This window comes from Pararge aegeria, chromosome 10 (genome assembly GCF_905163445.1).
Source record: "Pararge aegeria chromosome 10, ilParAegt1.1, whole genome shotgun sequence".
Taxonomy (NCBI): Eukaryota; Metazoa; Arthropoda; class Insecta; order Lepidoptera; family Nymphalidae; genus Pararge; species Pararge aegeria.
In genome coordinates, this window is record NC_053189.1 from 14,911,079 (window position 1) to 14,929,680 (window position 18,602).

Sequence of the window (18,602 nt, forward strand, 5' to 3'; positions counted from 1 at the left end):
TCATCATGTCTGACAGATGTAAAGTTTTAAATTAAGCTTTTAAATATCTTATGAAGTTTGGTCTGATTATTTTATTTTAGAATAATCGTCCGACTAATAGTTTAATTAACACTATCAAGTCGAGTTGTAAAAAATTGCTTACTTACGGGCCGCTTATATTGTTACGTGTTTATTGGAGCATTTCATGTCGGAATACATTTAGTTACAAGTTACGTTTTTTTTTAAATTTAATTTGGTAATTTGTTTTTCCACCAGCGGACTTAGCTTAAGTCTGAGATCTATAAAACATAATATGACTTTGTTCGGTAAAATTAAGTGTTAAAATGTACATACCTGAAGCGAGGTAGTATTTAAAAATGCTGCAAAGCTGATTTTCCGTAGGCACTTCTAAGGTTATGCCGCGGAAATGCAACGTGTACATGACAAAATACTAAATAACGACAATAAATTAAGAAACAAAAGAACAGTAACAGTGATATGAACAACATCGAAGTGGATAAAATTGTCACATAAAGAAAATACAAACGACCGGTCAAGCAATAATAACACAAACACATCGTTTCATAAACAGCATTTTTATTATAACAACTTTTTCTTTCCAGGTATATCTCTAGTCTACATTTTAGCCGTCCTCCCGGGCCTGCTACCTTGGGGAGGCGGTGGCGGAGGGGCTGGTGCATGGTTCCTATCCCTGTGCCACCTCCTCGGTGCCCTGGCCCCCTGGTGCGGCTCCTTCCTGTACCACTTGTTCATGAACCACACTCAAGGGGCCAGCCTCTACCACAAGTTGCTGCAGCTGGATATGCTGGGCATCTGGGTCAGTCAGAGTATAGGTAAGTGGAAAGACTGCGTGGATATTTTAACGTACGTGTACGTACGACAATTTTTATGGACATGTTTTCTGGATATCGCTGTTTCCTTATTCCATGGTCATGTACCACATGTGTTCAATGAATTTTAACGACTCAATCGATGTCATCTGTCAACTCTACTGATAATGCGTTTTAAGCTGCGTGGTCGCCATTACAGACACTTGGGAGCAAAATCGTCAGGGTGATTATGTATCTCACTACAGGCTTGCGTCAGGCGTAAATCTAGCGATCTTTGCTGTCAAACGTCACTTTTGTATTATTGTATGAAAACTTGACGTTTCACAGCAAATATCGCGAGATTTACGACTGAGGCAAACCTCTCGTGATACATAATAACCCTGCGGTCCGCCGAGTTAATTCGGATTTGTGGTAAATACTTTCATTAACTCTTTATTAAAACTATACAACCTCCAAATTTGTCATTGCCATTTTGAGTAAACTTCTCGGCCTATTCCTTTGAGATAAGACGAGAAATGATTAGACATAATTAATTCGCATTTTAGTACCTACTAGTATAAAGAAACGAAGTTATCTGAGGATATCTGGAATATTCACATTGTAAGTATAACTGTACGTCGAACTTCAAGCGCAATCTTGATGTTATACTTATCTGAACGATTTATTCGAATTTTACAAATACAAGTGAGTTTATATGTTGGTCCCTAAGCAAAGAATTGACGGTTTTTTTTTATATGCGAGTAGATAGTCAAAGAGAAAAATAATGACAAAGGCTACATTTTATCCCGAAATACAACGCCACGCGGACGAAGTTGCAGGAAAAACTAGAATCATGACATAGCCTCACCTATTCCTACATTCTGTACAAAAATAACATTTTTATGATTATTTTTTTATCATGTGTGCTTGTAAAGTAAACATGCAAACAGTTTAAAAGTATAGCGAACAAATCTCAGAGTTATTGTAAAAATATACACATTATTTCCATTTCCATGGCAACGTAACACTTTTACAGTTTTTAACATAACTTCGCTGTAAAACAGAAACGCACAATAATTATGTTATTTTCCAAGCTAAGCGATATTTCAGCGAGCTTTCCACTTTTCATGAATTACAATGTGTAGTTGCTACTCTGTATGACATACATCTGGAATGTATCTACTTTATTACTTTGTTGCACTCTATTACAGTACACATGCACTCTATTACGTAAAAGATAACTAAACCCAAACTGATCATTATGTTGTACTTTTTGTAGTGATATGGCATGGTGTTTTTAATGTTTATTTGTAATCCTGGAAATAAATATTTTATAAAGACCAAAGGTACAACGGAAGACAGAGTAGTATTTAGAAAGCTTTTTGACAGAACTCCGTCCGAGGAAGTAGTACTGCTTATTTCTGCCGAAAAGCAACATTGCTGGCGGCTGTCGCCAAGCAGCAGTGCTTTGTTTCGTTCTGAAGGGTGTAGTTGCCGGTGTAATTACAGGCACATGAGGTTTAGCATCTACGCCACAGATTGATTGAACAAGGAGGCACTTTACAAGACGTGTTCCTTGCATACCCTGCGAAGGGTTGCTCTGTTTGTAGAACCATCTATCCACTGGTACGAACCTGATGTTCAGTAAAGACCACTGATATTTACTGAACATCAGGTGAGCCATCAGCTTTATTCGTCAAATATTACTGTAAAATAATTATTTAATCCAAACTCGTTCCATAAGCGTAGGACTAAACTAGACTTGATCATTATCAAGATACAACAGTCTTCTATTGGACTAAAATGGCAGACGGATTTGTGATCGCAATTGATGTTTTTTTTTTATATTCCCTTAGTCGCCTCGTACGACAACCGACGCAATAAGAGGGGAGGTGACAATATTAAATTCTGTTCTGCCCTAACCACACGGCATGTGCCGCGTGTACAAACTGATAATTAATAATTGAGGTTTGTCCAAAAAGTCTTACGACACTTTACTGCTTTCTCTGTGGACACTTCCGTACGGAAGTCCGTCGAAGCCGTCTAGACAATGTAATCGTGCGGTAAGTGTGGGGTTGTGCGGGGCGAGAAAAGGACCCTTACTTAGAGAAGAACTTACGAAAAGAGCGAAAAGTCGACCTATGGAGGTCAGCAAGTGACCTCTTTTCGCCCCGATATCATGTCGCGACGCTGTCTAGAGGAATCCGGTATTTACCGAGAGATCAAAGACATCGAACTACCAAGATTTATAAGACCACAGCGTTCACCACTGCGTCAGATAGCTGTTAACTTTAAAAATTTCGACCGATGACCTTAATCAATCCCACTTTTTACTCATTTTATTACAGTATATATTATTTATGTGATTAATATTAATAATGATTGTTCATTATTAACAATAACCTTATTTACACAAACTCATAATTGAGTAATATGCCTAAGTTATGCCAGGACAACTTTGTCACGGGAGTAACTACACAGTGGACTACGTTATCCACCGCTAATGAGTTTTCTTTTGATTGTCAACCTGTCTGACGCAGTGATGAACGCTGTGGTCTTATAAATAATGGTCCCTTGTTCGATCCCCGGCAATAAGCGTAATTAGTAAATTCATAATTTCAGAATTTTCTCAGATTTGGTCTTTCTACTTTGCTAGTTACCACCCTACCGACAAAAGCTTGCCTTGAAGAGATACGATGCTGCTTAGAAACCGATCATGTATATGACAATGCTTTTCCCCGAAAACTTTAGCCCGCTAGCATCTTAGACATCATCACTTACCAATAGGTGAGATTGCAGTTAAGGGCTGACTTGTAGCGGCAAAAAAAAACTGTATTTGGATATAAGACTGTTGCCGACCGATTGGCTAAGAGGGCAGCGACCCTGTTTTCAGCGTCAAAGGCTGTGGGTTCAATTCCCACAACTGGAAATTGTTTGTTTGATGAACATGAACGTTTTCAATTCAATGGTAGTTTATCTTCAAATTAAAAGTATTTATGAACATAATAAAAAAAATATGCATCTGTGTGCTTAGTACCCATAACGCAACTACGTATACTTTGGCGCTAGATTGCGACGTTTATCGTCGTAGTACATGTATTCTAATTATTTATTTATTATTACTGTGAGTATCAATATTTAGTACTAGAAGGAGTAGTAACAGGGGCGAGACAACTAGTCAAAAATTAAAATGGAAACAGTTTCACTCAGTTTAATTAAGTAAGTACATAAGTTATTATGACCAGCTTGAGTAGACAACACATGGCTCCACGGTCATTAATTAAGCGCTAAGTACGATATTAAATCTTGATTAATTCTCAACCCTTCATTTCTGTCTTGCTTCCAACTTGCTTCTAAAGTTCATGGAAGACCTGATATTATTAAAGTGGGAGACGAAAGGTGAGATGATGTGCACAATAAATTACTTACTTACTAGATTTTACAACGCGTTTTACGGTAAGAATATAACTCCTTAAGTGCCTTTACCGCTCTTTTATTAGTAACTTCAAGTTTGCTTGCTCACAGAAAATTGCACTTTATCTTAGGTCAGTTAAAATTAATGTTAAACAAGAAAATTTGGGTTATTTTACAAATATCATGGGAGGAGCGGAGGGGTACATATAAAAACAGAATTATGAACATACAGAACCCTCATTCAGCCATTACTGCACGCAGTGCATTGTGTCTAAACACAGTGAAAACGCCCCGCGCACGTCTCATCTGCGGAAGTTTCAAGCTCACAAACTTTTTCCCATCTTCCCCATTTTAGGGTGAAAGTTTTGAACATTAGGAGGATAATAATTTTTGTGTCAGCTTCTAAATGGAATAAGAAAGTGACTAATCGCTCGTTCGAGAAACACTACTGAACTGGATTGGTTTTTGATGCTTTGATATTAGTCGTATACACGGTTTCAGTATTTGCTTAACACTGATAAAAACGTTAACACTCCATGGGCAGGTAGGTGGCAGTGGCGTGCATAGAGGGTATGCACAGGGTATGCAAATTATATAAAATGAAGAAAATCTACAGTACGAGTTGTAAATACTTAAGGGTAGGCTTTTTATAACTCTTACATTGCCTATATTACGGAACTGTGTCAGTCAATCTGTTCACTTATTTTATACTAGCTGTTGCCCACGACTTCGTCTGCGTTTGATTTTGTTTTTTGATGTGGCATTAAATTTAGTAGTAGTTCTAAAAAAAAAAATTAAAGTACTCAGTATCGCTAAGCCTTGAATGAGGGGTTTGCTGCTGTCTGCTGAGGAGTTCTGTCCTCTATCTCCAACCACAGTTTGGACAAAATTAAACACATGTTATAACCTCTAAAGTATAAAAATAATAATTTAAATCGGTTATAATTTGTCGGAGTTATGGTATAAATTGTCAAACACTTTCATCCCCTCTCCTAAAGGAACCGAGCTTAATGTCGGGATAAGAAGTATCCTATATTACTTCTAACACTTCCAAAAATATGTGTACAAAGTTTCATGAGGATCGGTTAAGTAGTTTTTGCGTGAAAGCGTAACAAACAAACTTACATTCACATTTATAATATTAGTAGGGATAGGGATTTTTGGTTCGACCTTCATAGATCTTTATTAAATTTGGCACAGCTCCTGGATATTGCATAACTTTAAACCCGGGCAAATAAACTGTTCCTACGGGATTTTTTAAAAACATAAACAAACGAGGACTGAATTGCGGACTTGTATAAGGCTTGTATAACTAGTGTGATACTATTATATATACCTAACTTAGGCATATTATTCAATTATGAGTTTGAGTAAATAAGGTTATTGTTAATATTGACTGATCATTATTAATATTAATCAAATAATTGATCATCGGTCGAAATTTTTAAAGTAAACAGTTCTAGGTAGAGACCGTTGAACAAACCTGTCCTGTCTGAAAATCTGTCCTGAGATTCAACTCTTATTGATGAAACGTCCCACACGGGATGAACTACACAGTGGAATACGTTGTCCACCGCTATTTTATCACTAATGAGTTTTCTTTTTTCTACCTTTGAAGCGTAATATCAGACGGGTAGCTCTAGCTTCATTATTAAAAGTTCGTTGCGCAAACTTACCTAAGCACGATAATATTGAAAATCCCATTGACACAGTGGCCGTGGCCGTTTTAACTTACGGATCAAGAGTTTCTTTTCTTTAATTGAAATTTAAATTAAATATTTTTAATTTCTTTAATTAAATATTTTTTAGCTAGGGTGCTTTTACCGGGTCGGAACTAAAAATGTTAAGGAATTTTGAGTACCAGCCCAAATATACGTAAGGTGCACCAGTATGTATCGGAGAGCACGTAAAACCGCCACTTTTGGTAAAACTCCGCCAACCCACATTAGAGCAGCTTGGTGGTTCAATGCTTTACAACCCATTCTCCTATATCAGACAGATCTCCTACTATTATAGCACATACGTGCTAAGCAGTATAATAGTCGGAGTTCGATGACGAGTATTATAGAAAGTTCAACGAAACAATCGATTTCTTGCATTGCTAATAATGCAAATACACAAAGTGTTGACAGCGACGTCACCTTCGGCCACATAATTAAAAAGTCAATACCGTAACGACTAGAATAACTCTTTCCCCCAACCGATATCGGCCACGTTTGTAAATCGGCAGAGATTTTCCAACTACGCGGGAAATATTATAGTTCACAAGTGTGATTTATTCTGTCTCAAATTTCACAAGTGTATTCTTGAAAAATAAAATTAGGGTTAGAAAACTTTACTGCATTTATTTTACTAAAAATATAAATATCTATATTTTTAGTGAAATGAAGCAATAATACTTTGTTGTGTTTAGTATTTAGTATTTTAAGTGACTAAACATATTGATGCGATAGCTAGAACTATCCCAAGCTTAACGTTTCTGTGCATATAGTTCTTGGTCTTTAATTTTTGTTGACGTATGAAATTTATGTTATTTCGTTATGTACGTATTCATATTAAGACCTAAAAATGTTAAAACAAAGGGCTGGGAAAGGCAACGTATCAAATAGTGAGTGCCGTTCTTTCCCAATATAATATTAAGCGAATTATCAAAACATGTATTATTCTCTGCTTTATATCTTATTGTTATAAGATATATAGCAGAGAATAATAAAAAATAAGGAATAATAAAGAAAAAACAAAGGCGCACTCTCAATTCCCTTACCCTCATATCCAGCTCTGAAACGACTGAAAAGAGAACCGATAGCTTAACGCGCTCTCCGAGGCAATGGGTTAACCACTAATTTCCAAACTTCCAAAGCTGGTACTATGAGTTTCTTGATAGAATATCCCAATAGTATTCATTGGCTTGGCCCGTCCCGGGTCTCGTCATCGGCGGAACCCAGCACTCTTAATCTGCTGTCGAACATGATGCTACTAAACTAACGAGGCAGTTACGATAACTACAGGAGGGCCTTGACTGTTTATCTATTAGCTAGGTGTAAAGAACGGTCGTATTTAACCCAAAGGCAAAAGGGCCTTGGACCAGGGTGGCAGGCTGCGAGGGGCGGCGCGAGCTTAAGTTAAAAATTAATGTAAGTACCGTTTCGATAACTTCCAAGAGGTATATCAATAATGGCCTAATAACTAATCAGCTGAACGACAATGAACTGGATTTTAGGACTACTTTGATCCTCTATATCGAAAACACCTATTTTTAGGTTATTGTGACCATCAACAACGATTATAATAGATAAATAATAATTATAATAAATTTTCCCTATATGATTTATGAGTAAACATGTTTACTGAAAATTTATATACTATACTGATAAAGCCATATGCAGTGCACTAGGCAATTATTTTACAATTTTCTATAATAACTTTAATACCGTAACGGTCATTAATAATACATTTTATCTAACGAGTTAATCTTGATGGCATACATAATAGGTTCATATTGATAATTAATGATCATTGAAATAGTTCTTTAGTATTTCATTTTTATTCAATGTGTGTTTTGTCTTGTCCAAAATCAAAGCTTATCGAACTTTCCTAATTCCTAAAAAGCGTTCATATTTATATAATTTACTTTAATGGCCGTTTTCTTCTTCCACTTTTATTTCGCTTTCTTACAAAACAGCTTCAATTCATGCAGGATTAAATTCAATTTTTACACAATCACATAAAAAATCTATGTTAAGCCTAGCCTATGTTATTTTCCGTCTTTTCAAATAAATCTTTGCTAAAAATCAAGTTGATTAGTTTCTTGGTCAGTGCATGATGGAAGGACAAACAAACAAACACACTTTATTAAGAATTAATGAGCAGTTCGGCTTTCTTAGAACGTTTACAATTAGACTTATACGGCCTTGTCTGTATAATGTAATGTAACCATACTTGATGCATAATCTACTATATTAAAAGGAATATCCTCTGGCATATTTTTTTTTATTAAATCTTTTCATAACAGGCGTAACAAAAACGTACGTTTACGTGACACGTGTCCCCTTTCAGTGTAGTAGACATACATTGTAACAAACGGCAGGCTGTATCTGGGTCACCTTGAGCTGCACTCTTCCCGCGCTACTATCACGATTCCCGCTGAAGTCAGTAGCCGGAGAAACTATTGCGCTCTTAATTAAAAACTTTCAACCTATTGAAAATGTAGCGGTCGGTTAAGTGATTCTATTTCAAGATTTTTTTGAAAGAAGCTTCGTTCAAAAAAATAATTCAAGTTTTCGCACGTGCACTTTGGACTATTGGGGATAAAAATGGAACCAATGAGATTTTAATAAAATAACTCTTCCCACAAGGATAACATCTATGTTATATTAATACGTGAACCAAAAACTTTGTACCCCTTTTTACAAAAATTGGGCGGACGGAGGAGTATGTTTCCCACACTTATAGTTTATATATAGAAGGAGTGTAAAATGCTCATATTTTATTAAAATTATGGATAAAACATTCATTAAACACATGACAATGTAGTCTTGGCGAAATCTGTGATTAAAGAAGTATTATATAATATATCATATATAAATTCAAACTTATATTCTAAATTAATTATGGCAGTAATAAATCATAAATCGCAGGTATACTTCGATGCAAAGTGCACCAAATTATAACGTTATAACGTTTATAACGTTATAACGTGTGTTTTAATTATAACGTTTGGTAGATCCTACAAATGACTCATGTCCAGCAGTAGACTTTCTTCAGTTAAGACAGATGATTTTGTTTCGGGTTTTATAAATCCCGCTAGAACCGTTTATTTCCCGGGCCAAATATCCTTTGTAAGTCTCTAGAATGCAAGCAATTTCTATGCAAAATTTCGCCTAGATCCTTTAAGCCGTTACCTAACTGGTATGAATAGATAAAAAAGATGAGATTTTTATAATACCACGGAAATGGTTCCCAGTAGTTTTTCGGAATAAAAAGTAGGTACCCTAAGTCCGTCTCCGGGATGCAAGCTACCTTAGCGACTTTTGTTAACAAAATAACTGCCCTTAGATAGTTGTTTTGCTAAAAATGGTAACAAATAAATAAACAATCTTAGTATTTATTTAAATGGGTTATCCAAAGGCGCCTCTAATTTTTATCACTTGACAAATAATAATCAATTGTACTCAAGATATACTCTATACCTAAATTTTAATAACTAAATTTTAGTAGCGGTGTTAGGTCAGTGGTTATGGTTTCGGCTTTACTTTCGGGGGGCAGAGTTCGAAGCCCAGCATGCACCTCTTGTGTTAGCGTGTTAAGTAATTATAAGTATTTACGGATATTATTTATAAAAATATTCATCAGTCATCTTAGTACCTACTCATAACACAAGCTACGCTTACTTTGGGGCTAGATGTCGATGTGTGTTTTGTCGTAGTATATTAATTATTTAAAAAAAGTGGTAAAACATAAACTTTAAAAGTCTATTTTTTGACGGTCACACAAAGTGGTTATGGCTCGATATGTGTAGCAGCGCGGCTGAAGTTCTGCAATCGTGCGATATGGTTTTTAATGAATTCACAAAGCTGCACATCTGTAGCGGCCAATTTGAACGCGCCGCGATCCGGTCGAAAATGCCAACGACCTCTCTGGCAGCAGACATATTTTTAGATAGACTTAACAATTTTCAATTCTACTACAATTTTTTTTTCACGAGACTTTGATCCTTGAGAACAAGCCTCTACTACTCCTACCCCATCGCATCACCTTAACTACATAACGAGATCCTAAAGACAAAAAAAAAAATTATAACTAATACTTTAATACATAAACTTATACTTTAATATACCTCATGTATCGAACAGGCTTAGTTCTGCTGCCTATGAAGAAAAGAAGTATCTTCTTTTGACACACACACATCAAGCCACATGACAGACATAGACACTGCTAGGCTAGTCTATTTTAGTTACTTTCAAAGCTTTATGTCATATGGAATTTTAATACAGAAACCAGGCTGTTCGTGCGAACTATAAAATGGGTCCGAGAAAATCATCGAGAGACTCTTTTAAATTCAAATTTAAAGATTTTAAAATAATGACATTCTTTAGGCAATATACATTTGAAAATTTTATGTATGTTCATAAAAATATTTCAAATTTTTTAGAGAAAATGCAATAATTTGAACCTTAAAAGCAAAAATAAACTTGGAGTGCTACTCTAGTACACTAGACAACACAAATTAAGCAATTCATTTAAAGGAAATTGCATACAATTTCACAGTAAACTACCGGTTGATATCGTGGGGATGTTTCTAAAAGAGTTCAACGTAAACGATGAGCGAAAGCTAATAGAAAAGTCCTATTATAGTATAGATCAATATTTATTAACGATTATTTACGTAAACGATATAAAAGCTTGTATGTGAACTATTTCTCTAACCAGGTTTCTTCTTAAATATTTTCAGATGACAATGTGAGATGGTGATAACAAAAGAAATTCCAGCTAATTTGGTTGTGGGCTTCTTTTTAGACCCGGGGCGTTTGGAAATATGCGTTAAATTCAAGTAAATGAATTTAGTGCACATTTTATCTTACTTGAAGTAATTTTAAGCCAATTAAAAAGGAAAAATGTTTTTTCTGATGAGAGGTTTTGGCTATGGCTAGTTACCACCCTACCGACAGAGACTTGCCGCTTAACGATTAAGCGTTTCAGTACGATGTCGCGTGGAAACCGATTACAAGTTTGAATAGTTGGAAAATCGAAAAGTGCACGCCTCATAATCTCATTCATTACAATAAAATTGAGATTATTTGTAAACAATAATTAAACTACATCTAATTATACCTTGTAAAATAATAGGCTTCTATTCCTCAAAATACTGAAGCTTATAAAAAAAAACCAGCTCGATAAGTGAAGTATTTCGCTCGTTAACGTGGCCACAAGATACGGGATCCGCACATACAGACACACAGACGTCCAAGATTAAATAATAAAAAGAGATTTAAAAATATCATGAGTGTTAATAATAGTGTTTTTTCTCAAAATTTGTCTATTTATATTCACTTATAAAAGCAATAAAGAATAAAAAAGTGACATTTTAAGTTGGAGAATCACTCGGTGTGCGTAAACTGACAGTAATACCCACCTCAACGCTTCGCTTTGAAGAAAATTGTTACAATATAATTATTGGCTTTGTAGACATACGTGCATACTGTGTATATTTGTTTGTTGTTTTAGTGAAGGAAATTCAAAGTTTAATTCTATTACCAGTATCAAAGCAACACTTTGTGAAAGAAGTTGTAGGAATAGGTATGGCGGCTATAGAACCATTTCGTAATTGGCTTCTCGATAGCATGACAAGATACAAGTGCTTTATACGCTTTCCTTAGTGCACGAATATAAAGTACGTTGGATGAAAATAATTGCTTTAGAAATACACTACAGCAATACACAAGATATCAAAGCGATACTATTCAAAGTTTCTCAAAAGCTTTCAGTTGTAACTTTGGCATTTTTCAAATACCTAGTCATTTAAAACGGTAGCGTCTTAAATATAATATTTTTATCGCCACTACATCCCTAGTCTAGTTCAAATAAAGAAAATATTTTTCCATGCTTGCCTATTGTACAATCGTAACATATACCAAAATATACCACCTATATATAGAGATAAGTATATATAGTACAATCTTATGTTAAATCCCACTCCGACATGCATTAAAATCATCTTTTGAATTCATCTTAGGGTTAAAAATCATTTTCATAAATGCAGCGTTATGTAAAAATGACAAATCTATTAATAAACAGCTTATCGAGATGTCTGCACAACATACACGCAGCAAAATTACTATATACCTTTAATTAAATATTGTATAGATTATTCTAAAGTAAATCTAATAAAACCTTGGAATTGTTATTTCTTAGAATTTACCTAAAGAAAGACAAGCTTCTAAAATGAAAGTAATAATACACATAGTATGAATAAAATAAACCAAATTATTAAAAAAATATAAAGATATATGTAATATTAAAATTTCATGACCGTCAGGAAAAAACTTTCGTTTCATAAAATATTAAAAAAGTCTTGGTAAGAAAGCATAAGCCATTACTCTGCCCGGGATATCTTAAAGTGAATACTAAATGAGTTTTCTGTAGTGATTTTTCATGCCAAGGTCCATTTTGTAAATCCATTTTGTTTCACATGACGTCCCCTTAGGGATTTTTTCGTATCAATTCCTGAATATTAGAGTTTCTGTTACATCTTAAAAAAATAGCACGAGCATTATTCACCATTTAAAATGAAAATAGTTTTCAACGTTTAAGTTTACTAAAAGCCTAGTGATAAAAAGGGTCTAAATCCCCACCGTTATAAAATTCTACTTGGTTTCTACCCATCGTTGCACCGGGTGTCTACTATATCTGCTATAAAGTCCGCGAGGATACGCCGTCGCGATTTAATCGGAGTTTATAGAAAGCAATGAAACTTTTATACGCTTTTACAACTGCAGTAGAATGCCGGCAACATCTTTTTAATGTTACGTTATAAAACTAGAACTCTTCTAGTTATATTTATGTAAGCATATTATCTCAACATGATGTTCAGTTTTATTATGGTACAAAAATATTTAAATTAAGTTTTGTAATCAGACAAGATTTGCTTGAAAGTCTTGCAAATGTCACTTTTTTTTAAAGTACAAATATGCCATCATTTAAAAGATACAGTGCTTTAAAAATCCCCTTTTCAGCGAATTCGCACTAAGACTTCGCCTTAAAGACTCACGGTTGGGCACAGAAGATCCCAGAATAAGAGATTTATAAGCTTAGACTCTAAACTGCCTCGGGATTTAAAAACTTTAATTACGATAATAGTAACTTTTGTAAAAATTTAAATGTGATCTACGAGGCATGTGATATACAAGCCGAATCAACTTTGAACTAGTACTGAGAATTCGGCTCCGCAAAGGAAGCATAGGAATATTAAGCATGAGACTATAAAGGTGCAGTTGACATTTGGCTATAATAATTGTTTATTTTAACTTTTAAGCTTTCGCAGCGTCAAATCAAGTACCTATTAGTTCTTACCTTTTTCTGTAACAATCATTTGCCTTAATCATATCCATACTTATTAATATTTTAATGTGAAAGTAGAGATGTTTGTTACACTTTCACGCAAAAACTATAAAACCGATCGTCATGAAACTTTGTTCACATATTCTTGGAGGTATTAGAAGTAATTTAGGATAAAAAACGAATATTTTTTACGAATAAAAAATATTGTTCGTCAAAAAATATCAACATGCTCCTTCAGTGCCATCTAGCGTTCAGTACTGGCTGAAGTACATAATTTATAAAAAAAAAATCGCAGACAAAGTCGCGGTCAATAATAATAGTTAGTAATATATAAATTCTTAAATACTGCCCATTTAAGAGTAGAAACTAAATACTAAATGTATTAAAACAAAGTTTTTAAAACATACATCCAAGCAAAAAATAAGTCTAACTTATTCGAACTAAATTCTTGACAAGTATACTGTTTATTACCAAACTGGGGGTTATGAAATAAGCATTCTATATTTGTGTTTGAATATTGTTTCTTCGTTTCCCTTGTATTTCATTCTTCCTAACTGACAGCGTGAGAAGTGGCATTTTACTGTCTTAATCAAAATATAAAAGGCAATGAGAACAAGAATATTCTTGTTCTAGAATAGCTAATATCAGCGACCCAACTTAATTATCTAGCAAGTCCACAATGTTTCTTACAATGGTCACTCTGTTGGCTAAAGTTTATAACAAGCTTCGAGTAAGAAAGTTTTATAACAGCACAATGGCGGAACAAAATGTCAACATCTTCAGGTCCTTCAGGACGACAAGAACTAAACTCAAACTTGTTAAGGTTGGTCACACTGTAAAGTTAGCAGGCAACAGTGAAGTAGAAACTAGTAGTAGAAAAACTAAACAAATTATTGAGCGTGAGCAATAATTTTATTTTAAGTCACAAATCTGTCACTTTAGCAGATTTAATAAGATAACCTAACTGAAGATTTAGATTTTTTTATATTTTTATATAAAAATTCAAACTAAAAGAATAGTATCACCAACTTACCCTTACGAAATACTCATAACGCATAAGAAAAATAAATGATCACTAAAGCAGTTCATTAAATTCCGTTCGTTACCATAGGTAACAATAAAAACATTAATCAAACAAGAAACCACCTGTATACTGTAAAGTCTTGATGCGTATACAAATTGTTTGTACTCTCCTTATACATTTTTTTATCTTAGTACTTATTTTAACCCTATCCACATTTAGCTGTTTATCTTTTTAAAGTACTTATTATTTATCATTTAGTTTAGCTTAGTATAAATGTAATTTTAGAATTTAGCGTGTACCAATGATTGTCGACGGAGCAGGCTGTAACGGTAAAACTCTTAAGAATTTATGTTTTACAACTTTTAAATATACCACTTTTTTATAAATTTAAAAGGCATATAAAAATATTCGGAACGGAGAAAGCGCTCAGGCCGCGATTGCCATAGAGTTATACCAATTACAACTCTTTTTTTGTATTTTACGGTTTAATAAACGAAAAAAAAAAACAATCTTCAGCATTTGCAAAATCGACATTCTTCAGTTGATGTTCAGCTGGTGGTTACAAAGTCAACCCAAAAGCTGTTAAATAACGCTATTTAATGGGTTACAGTAACCCGTCTCGGTACAAACAGACACACTTTTGCATGTTTTTGTAACATTATTAAGGATGTCCACTACATTTTTAAGTTTCTAAGAAAGTAAGAAAGCTTTTCCTATTGTTATACAGAGTCTTTTGTCGCCTTTAATACAAGTGTATTGCACAGCTATAAAAGTTTATACAACGGTTCACTGAAGTTTATTCAAACGATTTCCCTGCTTCTACAAGGATAAGAAAATAAATACAACAGGTGCGTATATACGCCTGGCTATATAATAAGGCGTGAAATAATATATTCTATTTTAAATAACGTTTCAATAGTTTAAAAGGAAAAGGGTATTTTTGTGGCGTATTCTCGGCTTAGCACGTGGGTTTTTGTTTGACGTCATAATAACAGTACCCATTAGGTATTATGAAAGCGGTAAGGGTTCCATACCAAAATTTTAAAACTATGTTCTTTATTGTTCAACATTCATCTTATTTCAGTACAAGTCAGATATTGATAAAGAGCATATTCACATGGGCTGAAATGGGAAGGGTCATGAAACATCTCCCCATACGCAAAGTAAAGCGAGTAGCTACAGAGTCTTTCAAAGTATTAATTATATAGAACTTTATGTAAATACCTATTACAGGAAAAATAAAAAGAATTGTCTTAAAATTAAATGAGATTAAAGATTATTTAAATTTAGCAATAAAATATCTGCAAAACAAACTCCGTAACGCAATTCCAAAAAAAAATACATATATATTTTTCTGTTTTTCAAGAGGTTTCATTTAACTATATACATTACACAATAATAGTTTAGATGAGCAGTGGGGTGTACAAACGATTTCAAATGAAGCCTCTGAAATTCCTACGATAACTAGCGTTTCCCAGTGACTAAATCTGCATATCTGCTTCTGAAAAGTTAATTTTTTCAATAGAAATTTAGGGTGATATTAAAAAGCCTTCGTCTAGAATAAAAAAAAAATATTATGGTTAGCAATTTCAAAAAAGAATATTTTAGTTCTGCGTGGTAGTTAGAGCGTTAATACAAAAAAACTTTACTTAGATTTTAGTTAAAAAAAACTTACAATTTCTTTAAGGCGATGGAAACTTGCAGTTATTAATAATAACCAATCTGTATTTCGTTGCATTAACTTATAGAAGCAGACGTTACTTCGCGGAAATCCATGATATAAAATGAAAATTAAGCTTATTTTTTTATAATTCGCGAAAAGCTGGTGTAATGTGTGGTGGTGGTGAATATGTATGGTGTAATTTATAATTTCTTCAATCCTTATACTCCGCACCAAACAGATCTTCAGTCTCCTGCTTTTCGCAGAGTATAGCAAACTAAGCTTAATTTTCGTAATGCAAAAAGAAGCTGCCAATTAGTCTGTCAATTCAAGATAATAAAGAAATGGAAACAATGCTATTTTTCTTTTTCAAAATATAATTACCGCAGACATTTTAATAAGCACATTTCTGTTATTAAAACGGTTGAGTAAATTGAAGGGCGCCCTTTAACTACTCCACTTTATTGAAGCCCTCTTCAATAATATAACCTTTTGTCACATTTCATGCAATAAATCTCTTTAATCTCTTCGTTACATTGTTTAATATGTCATATGTATTTGATTCATAGTTATAAGACAAACGTATTTTTATTGAGTGAACCTTTTTGTAATGATTTTTGACGTGACAACGTCTTATAATTCGATGGAGCGGGCTGCACGCACGAAAAAACATAACGTATGCGGCGTTACCCCGCTCTGAGGCGTTCCATTCAAGGCTTGAAGTGCAAGCGAGAGCGCGGAACGAGCGACAAAGAGGCACGGTCGGCCTCCGCTTTGGACATCTGTCTCTCTCCTACTTGAGTGAGCGATGCGTCCGTGTGGACAGCTTCTATACAATATTACATTTACATGTTTTCGGCAAGGATGAAGTGCAGTGAAAAGTGAATGTGGTGTCAATTGTTTATAGCAACGATAATATCTATAAAATAAATAAAATTTAAATTTTCTTTTGAAAAATGCAACCATTCCATCAGTATTTTCATACGACGTTGTCACGTTTAACTATCGTCAGTAAGCCGACTTTACAGACAACCAATTTTTTTATTTCAATGACAAGGCCATATGGTATTTCTTGTACCCTATATAAATTATGCAAAGATCTGATAGATAGTCTGAAGATAATCTGATATAATCATTATGAGACCATTATCAGCCACTACAGGGCACGGGTCTCCACTTAGAATAATAAGGGTTAAGGCCGTAATCCACAGTAGATTGATAGACTTCACGCGCCTTTGAGAACATCATAAAGAACTCTCAGTCATGCAGATTTCCTCACGATGTATCACGATTTTTTTAACCGTTAAAGCAAGTGATATTTTATATCTTTGAACGCACATAGCTCCGAAAAATTAGATGTCGGTCCTGACCACCAGCTTTTTTGAGGATTTTTTTAGGAAAAGCTAACTTCATAACTTAATATAAATTTACTGTGAGATGGTGATAACAAAAAAAAAATGTTGTGGGCTCTTCTTAGACCAGGGCGCGTTTGGAACCCTCGTAGCTTTACGTTTAAGTTATCACCATCCCCTAACAATTATGTAAACAAATTATATGTATGAACGCTTCATAAGTGCCTGTGATAGACCTACATGAATATATAAATTTTAATTTGATTTTGATTTTTACTGGTCAAACGTGGCGTTTCAAAGCGTGAAATGTAGGATATTAAGAGTACAAACGTATTCCCTTCATGATTCGATTTTACTTCGATTCATCACCTATTTCTCACCTTACTACGCTGGACACAAGAGTAAAAAACGTAGACTCTTTGATGCTCCAATTCCTCTAATGAAGATTTTCTAGATTACATCTACTCACGCGTTTGTTATTATATATAACCAGGGCTGAAGCGATAACGTGCTCCCCGTGGCACTGAGGTGGACAACGCAAACTCCGGGTCGGTACTGCAAATTTCTTTACAGCAATTACCTAGGATGCGCTATACAAGAATGATTTTAGGATGATGGCTTGCCGGCTAGTGTATGGCATGTTTGAAAAGAACACACATATGACAGTTGCCATCATGCGAAAAAAGACATCGTCGCTACTTACACGACTGCACTCAAGCTCAAGTGGTTTGCGAGCAAATCATTGATCCCAGAACATTTTATTTGAGTATTAATGAGGCCAGTTTCTGTGTTCTCTTGGTTATGGTCTTACTAATAAATCATTATGAGCCTCAGTGTCCCAAACAAAGTGAGGCAATAAACTTTGATATGATTAACATCCAATCGTAGGTTAACTGTGTTTTTGTAAGAAAAGTAACCTTTTGTCTTCGGGCAGACGATGATCTATATTTAATCTTTTACACCAAACTAACAATAGCGTAACCTTTTCGTTTTTACTGTGCCAAGGCCGTATTTGATGCTCTGCACCCACCACCAAGTTAAACAAGTATACATAGCCCTTGTAAGAAAATTGTTCTAACCACAACGGTTGTTCAGTTGGCACGATTCTGTAGCCTTGATTACAACACGCCCATGGTAGCATGTAAGCTTAAAACATTCTTATGTAAAAGCCTCGAATATCTTTGCGATGCAAGAAAAAAAAGTTTATCAATGCATTCATTAGATCATTAATCTCACTTGTCATTTTTCGACCATAGACAAGCTTTGTAAGCGTGAAGTCAATATTA

The 18,602-nt window shown here is 34.4% G+C and overlaps 1 protein-coding gene across 1 annotated transcript in view; it reads left to right on the top strand.

The window, feature by feature from the left end:
* The first annotated feature begins 620 nt into the window (after window positions 1-620).
* LOC120626823 (progestin and adipoQ receptor family member 4) overlaps window positions 621-18,602 on the top strand; it is a 48,951-nt gene continuing 30,969 nt past the window's right edge. Inside the window, exon 1 of the mRNA XM_039894584.1 lies at window positions 621-833. Coding sequence (XP_039750518.1) covers window positions 752-833 — 82 coding nt within the window. The 5' untranslated portion in view covers window positions 621-751. The remainder of the gene's footprint in view (window positions 834-18,602) is intronic.